Source organism: Dipodomys ordii, unplaced genomic scaffold, assembly GCF_000151885.1.
Source record: "Dipodomys ordii isolate 6190 unplaced genomic scaffold, Dord_2.0 Scaffold95, whole genome shotgun sequence".
Taxonomy (NCBI): Eukaryota; Metazoa; Chordata; class Mammalia; order Rodentia; family Heteromyidae; genus Dipodomys; species Dipodomys ordii.
In genome coordinates, this window is record NW_012267311.1 from 3,828,161 (window position 1) to 3,837,935 (window position 9,775).

The window sequence follows — 9,775 nt, forward strand, 5'->3', positions numbered from 1 at the left end:
TCCTATGTACACCCTAGTTGCTCTGTGTGTGTGTGTGAAAGAGAGAAAGAATAGAGAGAGATTGTCTGTTTAGGGTAAGTTCCTCCTAGGCTGTGCCTCCCAAGTTCATACCATCACCATGCCCAATGATTTTTTTGTAGTTTTAACTCTTAGAACCAGCAATTATAAATTTCTCTTCCTTCCTTCCCTCTTCCTTCCCTCCTTCCTCCTTTCCTTTCCTTTCCTCTTTCCTTTCCTTTCCTGCAAGTACTGTAGCTTGAATTTTGGGCCTCATGCTCTCCCTTAGCTTTTTTTGCTAAAGGTTGACACTCTACCATTTGAGCCATACCTCTACTTCTGATACATTTCATCATTTAAACCTTAAACTATCTTATGAAGTAGGTAGTATTATTATTCCCTGATATATGTAACTGATATATGTAACATATTCCTGAGATATTTAACTGCCTCAGTGTTACAGATGCCACAACTAGTTCATGAATCCTAGTATGGTAGGCAGATTTCTAAGATGCCTTTTTACTACCTACCTGGCTGTGTTCAGACACTTAAATCCTAGCTACTCAGGAAGCTGAGATCCTCAGATCTCAGTTTGAAGCCAGCCCAGGCAGGAAATTTCTTGAGTTTTTTTTTTTTTTTTGGGTCCAGTCATGGGCCTGAACTTTGGGCCTGGGCGCTGTCCCTCAACTCTTTACTTCAAGGCTAGCGCTCTACCACTTGAGCCACAGTCCCACTTCTGGCTTTCTTTTTCCTGCTTATGTGGTGCTGAGGAATTGAACCCAGGGCCTCATGCAAGCGCTCTACCACTGAGCCGCCTTCCCAGCCCTTCTTTAAATTTTAATCTCCATTTAATCCCCCAAAAGCCAGAAGTAGAGATATGGTTCAAATGGTAGAGCACTAGCTTTAAGCAAAAAAGCTCAGGGCCATTGCCCAGGCCCTGAATTCAAACCTTAGGACTCTCTCTGTCTCTCTCTGTCTCTGTCTCTGTGTCTCTGTCTCTGTCTATGTCTGTCTCTCTGTCTCTCTCTCTCTCTCTCTCTCACACACACACACACAAATATGTCACTTATATAGTTAGGTTACAAAACATGGTACCTTCTATTTTGTCAGGAAACTTTATTGTTTTCTCAACTTGCATGCTTTGATAAAGCAAGCTGCCATGCTGGTTGGAGGGATACTCATTATAAGGAACTGAGGTAGCCAATAGCCAATAAGGAATGGAGGCTTAGGGCTGGGAAGGTGGCTCAGTGGTAGAGCGCTTGCCTTGCATGCCTGAGGCCCTGGGTTCGATTCCTCAGCACCCCATAAGCAAAAAGAAAAAAGGAATGGAGGCTTTCTGTCCAATAGTCCTGGAGGAGTTAAGTCCTGTCAATAATCCCCAGTGAGCTTGGAAGTGAGCTTCCTCAATCAAGCAGGACTTTGATTGCACTTTATGATTAACTTTGATCCAGATTAACTCTGAATTGTGCATAGATTCCTGACCCACAGAAACTATGATTTAGCTGGCTCACATCTGTAATTGTACCTACCTGGGAAGCTGAGATCTGAGGATCCTGGTTTGAAACTAGCCTGGGCAGACAAATCTGAGAGACTGTTATCTCCAATTAATCATCAAATCACTGAAAGGGGAGATGTGACTCAAGCGGCAGAGTATCAGCCTTGAGTGAAAAAGTTAGGGGAAAGCTCTAGGCTCTGCTTCAGGCCCCCACCACTGGGCACAAGCAACAGCAACAAAAACAAAAACTCCACTTTTATTTTTTTCTTTTTGAGATTGAGCTTCACTATGTAATAAAGGTGGGTCTCAAATTTGTAATCCTCCTGCCTAGCCTCGTAAGTGTTGATAATATAGGCAAACACTATCAGGCCTGAGTAAATGTTGTTGTTTTAGGCTATTAACTTTTGGAGTAATTTATTGCATGATAATAGAGAAAATATACAGACAGACTGGATGCAGGCACTTGAATGGTGGAGGCAAGAAGTTCTTAAGCTGAAGGCCAGTCTAGGCTACTTTATTTTTATTTAGCTATCTATTATTTTGTCAGTTGTGGGACTTGAATTCAGGGCCTGGGTGCTGTCTGAGCTCTTTTGCTCAAAGCTAGTGTCCCGTTCCCTTCCCTCCTCCCCCAGTCCTGGGGCTTGAACTCAGGGCCTGGACACTGTTCCTGAGTTTCTTTTGCTTAAGGTTAACACTCTACCACTTGAGCTATAACATCACTCCTGGCCTTTTATGTTTGTATGGTACTGAGAAATCGAACCCAGGGCTTGATGGCATGCTAGGCAAGCACTCTACCACTAAACCACATTACCAGCCCCCTCAAGGCTAGTGTTTTAATACTTTGAGCCACAGCACTACTCCTAGTTTCTAGGATCCTAAGATCTCAGCCTCCTGAAGAGCTAAGATTACAGGTATGAGTCACTGGTGTCCATCTAACTACTTTAGAGAGAATGTTAAAAGTAAAATACACCTGTAGTCCTAGCTACATTTCTAGAAAAGGCGCTGTGGCTCAAAGTGGTAGAACTCTAGCCTTGAGCAAAAAAGCTCAAAGGCGTGGCCCACGTCCCAAGTTCAAGCCCCACAACTGATAAGAAAAAAAAAAAAAGAAAAATATACACTAGCTGAATCTGATTAGCTCCAAGTTCACACTCTCCCCAATCACATTAGATTGTTTCTATAACTCTATATTGTCTCCAGGTACAAAGAGATGATGCGGTAGCTTGGTCTGATTTTGGAGGGCAAAGATTCTGTTAAATAGACCTTTCTTGAATCTGGCAAGCAGAATCCCATGGAGCCAAGAACTTGTCAACATTGAATCCTGAGCTAATGAGGCCAACAAAATATCTACTCTAGTGGTGCTCAACTCTGGCAGTACGTTAGAATCATCTGAAGAAGAATCCCACATGTTATTTTTAACCAATTAATAAAAAACCAAGCAATTTGGGAGTGGAAATGATAGATCTGTACACCATACTACATATCTTCTTACTTTGTACCATCTGGCTTTTTCCAGTTCCTCACATGTGCATGCACCATTTTTCAAAACCACTGTGCTTAAAATGCTTCTTCTCCATCCTTCATTAACTAAATATGATCTGATTTTTATATACCAGGCATTATTTAAAACACAAACACAAAATGAGCATGAAAAAAGATGTGAGGTCTTCTGATATTAGACTTTAATAACTGAATTTAATCACTTGTGTAAATGATTGAAATTAAAACTTGGAGTGCTGTGTGTTGTGGTGTAATTCTGTAAATCCCAGCTTTTGGAAGGCCAGCAGGAGGATTAAGGGTTCCAGGTCATCCTGGACTACTGTTCAAAATCAAAACAAAACAAAGCAACATTCTACTGTGTGATACGATCTTGTTAAATTATTTTGGAAGTAGCCAATCAGCTTTAAGGGCTAGTCCCTTTCAGGAAGCCCAATAGGAATTCTTCAATGAAAAGAATCTGTTTTGGTGAGGAAACTTAACCCACGTGGGAGGAGCAAGGGGCTGCCAGCTTCACACAGGTGAGGGCAAGCCGCTCCCATCCCGGCTTTAAGCCTCCAAAGTGTAAGGGGACTCCACCTCTTATGTGCGCGTGAGTGAGGGGCGTGGTCTGAGGACCAGTCGCGATTTGATTGGCTGGAGGGAGGGAATCCACGGGTTGGCTCCGCCCAGGCGCTTGCCCGGGTCTCCGGTTGGAGTGACGGGAGGGAGTCCCTTTTACTTCTGCCTCCCAGCTATGGCGCCGCGGTGCCGCACCCAGTCCCCAGCTGGCCGCCCACTACTCGACGACGCTATCCCAAGTTCCCACAGAGGGTGAGGATTGGAGTAGGTACGCGGGAGCGGCGGGGCGCTGCCTGAGACCGGAACCATGAGGAGTTGCCGGACCTGTGGGGCGGTTAGCTGGAGCCGCCGCGGCACCTGCTGAGGAAAAGGGAGAGGCCGGGCCGGTGAGGCGGCGGCGCGGTCGGGGCGCGGCGGAGGCTCGCCGGCTTCTCGGCCATGTCACTGCTCTGCGTGCGCGGTGAGTGTGCTGCTTGGGGCAGGGGAGGAGAGACGGGGGTCCCCGACTCATTGCCACTCGGCTCTAGGGTTCTAGTGAGCGCCGTTACCACCTCACCCCAAACTTCACTTGCCATCCGTGCCTGGGGGGACAAATGTGTTAAACAGCCGTGTCTACACCCTTGAAGGCTTCTCCCACTCTTTCCCGAGTCCTCTCCGGTGCCACTGGGGACGGTTGAAGACTCGAGAGTGTTGGGCGGCGGACTCAGGTCCTGTAAATCACGGGCAGGGTTCTCTAACCAGAGTGAATGAGAAAGGCGGCCGCGGGTAGTTGGCGCCAGTCAGTAGTGCAGCTTCTCATTCTTTTCTTCTCCTTGCACGAGAAAACTATAGTTTGCTTGGTAGCAGGTGCTTTTCATCACTCTTGGAACGCGTTAGCGGTACAGCTGTCACATCCCTTCTGATAGTGTATTTCTTGGTTTTCATCTCTCACGATCGCTTGTCTTTGTCTTCGGTTCTTTTCTTGAACCTCAAGCTTTATAGTCGAAGCTAAAATTATTCTTATATCCGCTTGGAGAGATGCATTGTTTTTTCTCCCAGGCTGGCTTTGTATTTGAGATCCTCCTGCTTCAGCCTCCCTAGATATGGGATTATAAGCATTTTAAAACAAGAAAGAGCTCTAGGATTTAAGATGAGGTATGGTTCATAGACTTGGCTCCATGTGAGTAGATTCTCCCTCCCCCCCTTCCCCTTCCTTTCTACTTTCCTCCCTCCCTCCCTCCCTCTCTTTTTCTCTCCCTCTCCCTGTCTCGATTTTTTTTTTTAGTATGGTATTTCCCAGTGCTGGCTTAATTGAAGCTCAATGCTGATTTTAGGCTGATTACAAGGACTGTGATTTTTTATTTTTTTATAGAGAGATTAACTGATCAGAAAATGTAAGGTTTGGACTACTTTGCGAATTTGATCCTGACATTCAAGTTCCTGCCTAACACATCGGTAGATGGGATAAGGTAGCTCGATTTTGATCTACTACAGTCTTCAGGAGCCTTTTCCTGGCACCCTTTACTGGATGGAGTTCATGTTTCTTTTGGCGGTACAGATTAGAAGCATTGTTGTTTGTGATCTCTCTGATACCAGTGTTTCTCCCAGCTGCTGCTGACAAATGGAACTGCTTTGCCCTGTTCTCCATTGTTTTGTTAAATCTGCATTAACCTCAAATGGGATTTGGTTATTTCCGGGGATTATGAGACACACAATTTTTCTTCTTTCATGGTTGATTTTTCATTAATGAGAATTTTGCTTTGGTTTCAGTGAGACATTTTCTTTGAGCATCTGGGAGTGTATTTATTCCTTTAGATCCCTGCTCTTGAGTAGCAGGATTTGGGAGAGATTGGGTTTTGCAATGTTGCTTGAATGGTTTAATTCTCTACTGCCACACTGTATTATGGGACTAGTTCTTATGAAAGATTCTTCAGGAAGTTGAATTTTTAAATCAGAAATTCCTATTTGATTAAACTTAAATAACTTCAGAGAAGTAACTGCTGGCATTTCATTTGTTATGACTCTGGCAGCTTTCATTATCTGGAAATTCTGCTATTCTATTTATTTATTTTTTGTTTGTTTTGTTTATGTCAGTTGTGGGGCCTGAACTCTGGGTCTGGGCGCTGTCCCTCAGCTCTTCAGCTTAAGGCTAGCAGTCTACCACTTGAACCACAGAGCTACTTCCAGCTTTTTCTGCTTATGTGGTACTGAGGAATCGAACCTAGAGCCTCATGCATGCAAGGCAAGCACTCCACCACTGAGCCATCCTCCCAGCCCCCCATTTATTTATTGTTTATTGTGGTTTGGGGTTTGAACTCGGGGCTGTAAGCATATTAGGTGGGAGCTCTACCATTTGAGCCATGCCTTCAGCTCTGCTTTTTTGCTGGTTGTTTTGGAGATGGTATCTAGTACCATCTAATAGCCATGCCTCCAGCTTTCCTTTGAATTATAATCCTCCAGATATCAGCCTCCTAGCTACTGCTAGGATTGCATGTGTGAGCCACTGGTCCCTATTCTATTCTTTCCCTTTTAAGGTTAAATTGGTCGTTTTTCATCTTGCTTCCTACAGATTAAAGGCTCTCAATCTAATGACTGACTTTCCTTTTTGGCCTAATATTCTTGATAGTCTGTTCAAGCATTGACTTTGTTCATTGCAGCATCTGCTTTGTTCTGTACTGATGCCCCTGAAATACTCTTTGATATTTTTTGCTTATCTAAAATGTATTCTTCCTTTTCCAGTTTAAAGTCTATTTTTTGTTTTATTTTGTTTTTGAAAACTTCAGTAGTCCACAGTGATCTTTCTTCTCCTTGAAACCCTTAAAGCACTTGTGGTCTTGGACAGTACTACTAATTTGGCAATGAATCATATACTGACTGGCACTGTTCTTGTACCATTCGGCTTATGGTGACATAATAGCATTGGCCAGATCAGACCTGGGATTGTGTTTAGTTGAGGTATTTCCTTGTAAAAGGCACATTGAGAAATAATAACAAGAAGATTAAATTTTTTTTGAATTGATTGGTTAAGACTAATGAAAGGTATAGAAGGTATTTAAAAAAAACATGAGAAGTTCAATTGTGAGAAGGTTTAAAAGTAGAGAATCATAATGGTAAATGAAAAGAGTTTTAAAACTTAAGATTATTTTGTTGCTGTATGGAATAGTGGTCTATGGTTTAAGGTAACAGAAAATCAGATTTGAGCTTAACATAACGAACTTTGAGCAACAGGGTGGTTATGGTGGCTTAGTGCTAGAGCACTTGCTTAGGCCCTGGGTTTGATCCTTACAACTGGGGCAAAAAGAAGAAAAGGACACAGTATCACTAGCATTATAAAAACAAAACTTGTCATTAGTGATACTAGCTGGACCAAGTTGATTTATGTTGTGACTTGCTGTTAAAATCTTTATCATGATTTATCATTACTAATCAGCCATCTAATTAATGGCAGTACTACCAAGAATCTCTTAGAAAGTGAATTTTGATAGCTCAAATATTTATAAGACATTCAGGATTGTGGGAGAATTCTACCCAGGGAGACTTATTAAGGTATATTTTGATTTATAGCTCCTGTGGCAAGTAGGAACTTGATTGTGCCTTGCCTTAGCCAGGTAGTAGTGAAGGGGCAAAGAACCAGTTTCCTCTGTTATGGCTGTTGTCATAAATAACTTTCTTATTTTTTTTGGGTCCGGTCATGGGCCTGAACTCTGGGCCTGGGCTCTGTCCCTCAGTTGTTCAGCTCAAGGCTAGCACTCTACCACTTGAGCCACAGCGCCACTTCCGGCTTTTTTTTTCTGGTTATGTGGTGCTGAGATATCGAACACAGGGCCTCATGCATGCAAGGCAAGCCACTTGAGCCACAGCGCCACTTCCGGCTTTTTTTTCTGGTTATGTGGTGCTGAGGAATCGAACCCAGGGCCTCATGCATGCAAGGCAAGCGCTCTACCACTGAGCCACCCTCCCAGCCCCTCTAACTTTTATTTTTTTGGTTAGTCATGTGATTTGCATTTGGCCTGAGTGCTGACCCTGAGCTACTTTTGCTCAGGGCTAGCACTCTTAACACTTTGAGCCATAGCTCTACTTTCAGGTTTTTTGTGGTTAATTGGAGATGAAAGACTCACAGACTTTTCTGCCCAGGCTGGCTTCAAACTGTGATCCTCAGATCTCAGCCTCTAAATTATCTAGGATTATAGGTATGAGCCAGTGACCAGCTCTTTTTTTTTTTTTTTTTTGAGATAGGGTATTGCTATGTAGCCCAGTCTGGCCTCAAACATGCAGTCTGCCCCATCATGCCTGGATAAAGCAAGATTCTTTGTGAAGTATTTTTTTTTTTGTCGGTTGTGGGGCTTGAACTCTGGTCCTGGGCGCTGTCCCTCAGCTCTTCAGCTCAAGGCAAGCACTCTACCACTTGAGCTACAGCACCACTTCCGGTTTTCTGGTGGTTTATTGGAGATAGGAGTCTCACGGTCTCTCCTGCCGGGGCTGGCTTTGAACCGCGATCCTCAGATCTCAGCCTCCTGAGTAGCTAGGATTACAGGCGTGAGCCACCAGCGCCCAGCTTCCATGAAACTCTTATCTCCAATAAACCACTAGAAAACCAGAAGTGGCGCTGTAGCTCAAGTGGTAGAGCACTTGCCTTGCGCTGAAGAGCTGAGGGACAGTGCTCAAGCTGAGTTCAAGCCCCACGACCGACAAAATAAATTAAAAAAGATAAAAAGGGGGGACTCATTTTGTAGTACAGGCTGGCCTCTGACTAATGATCTTCCTTCCCTAGATTATGGGTTTGTACCACCAGGTTGAGCTATGTACATACTTTTTTTTTTTTTTTTTAAAGATATTACTCTTGTTTAGGGTGATGTTCTTCCTGCCTCAACCTCCTCAGTAGCTTTAATGTTCAGTGTTGTCATATTTGAACTGTCATAGAAAAACTATGAAGCCCATTTTTCTAGAGTTGTTGAAGTTTATTTCCTTTTGCATATAATGCCTAGGTTGAACTGCTCTGCATGAGGAAGTTTATGAAGCTATTTTGCATTTCCTGCTTTGTTATGATCCTTTTTATGATTACTAGGAAGTGGAATAATAAAAAAATTTAAGCAAATGGTTAAACTTTATGTTCAGTTAATGAAGGAAATTTTATTTCCTCTTTCTGTTCTTCTCTAATGACAATGAAATGTTCTTTCTCAATTGTAATCTTCAAGAATGTCTATCAGTTGAATTTGCTAGAGAGGCTCACATGGAATCATGAGGGCTTCTTTATGTGTTTTTGTTTTATCACTCCACAGTAATAGAAAGTAGAGTAAAAATATGACAGGATGGAGTTTGTGCTAGGAGGTAAATATTCTAGCTGCTTTTTCCTAAAGAATCAGATAAATAGTGAAAGTCTTAGGTTTGAGAAATATGGATCTCCTAGTGGTGCTGTGACTCAAGTGGTAGAGCGCTTGCCTTGAGCTGAAGAGCTGAGGGACAGCGCCCAGGCCGAGAGTTCAAGCCCCATGACCAACAAAAAAAAAGCAAAAAAGAAGAATCATTAATGTTTGCCGGGCGCCAGTGGCTCACGCCTGTAATCCTAGCTACTCAGGAGGCTGAGATCTGAGAATCATGGTTCAAAGACAGCCCTGGCAGGAAAGTCTATGAAACTCTAATCTCCAATAAACCACTAGAAAACTGGAAGTGGCGCTGTGGCTCAAGTGGTAGAGTGCTCGCCTTGAGCTGAAGAGCACAGGGGCAGCGCCCAAGCCCAGAGCTCAAGCCCCACAACCGACAAGAAAAAAAAAAAAAGAAATACGGATCTCCTAAAGAATCTGTTTTTCACCCTGTTGGCTGCTTCTATATTTCTGTATACTAAATACTTATTTGGTACTATATGGTCAGGACAGGTATGTTGGGTTATTAATTTTCTCTAGCAACTGTTTGTTTTATTGATTTCTATAGTATTTCATTGTGAGTGATATTAAGAAGGAATTGGTAGGAGGGCAGTAAAGTGAGCAGATGTGCCTGGCAACCAAAGAGGAGCTGACAATTGGACAGTGGGAAGATAATTGTTTGCATAGAATTTGAAGTATGTCAAAGATGAATTATAGGGCCAACATAATTTCTCTCTATTAGTTATGAGCCAAATTTATAGAAACTCCCATCCCGAAGTTAAAAGGAAGCCTGCTTAACAAAGAGAGGGTTGTCCTCAGTTCAGCCATCTATACCCATGATTATATCATAGAGCCTGTTGCTCCTTTGACTGATGCTCTGCTTTTCCTT

The 9,775-nt window shown here is 43.1% G+C and overlaps 1 protein-coding gene across 2 annotated transcripts in view; it reads left to right on the forward strand.

Moving 5' to 3' along the window:
• The first annotated feature begins 3,679 nt into the window (after positions 1 to 3,679).
• The window catches only part of Unc13b (unc-13 homolog B (C. elegans)), a 180,285-nt gene continuing 174,189 nt past the window's right edge, over positions 3,680 to 9,775 (forward strand). The window contains exon 1 of one of the 2 annotated variants that reach the window (XM_013026666.1): positions 3,680 to 4,007. In XM_013026666.1, coding sequence (XP_012882120.1) covers positions 3,986 to 4,007 — 22 coding nt within the window. In that variant the 5' untranslated portion in view covers positions 3,680 to 3,985. The remainder of the gene's footprint in view (positions 4,008 to 9,775) is intronic. The other variant, XM_013026665.1, reaches the window with a different exon arrangement.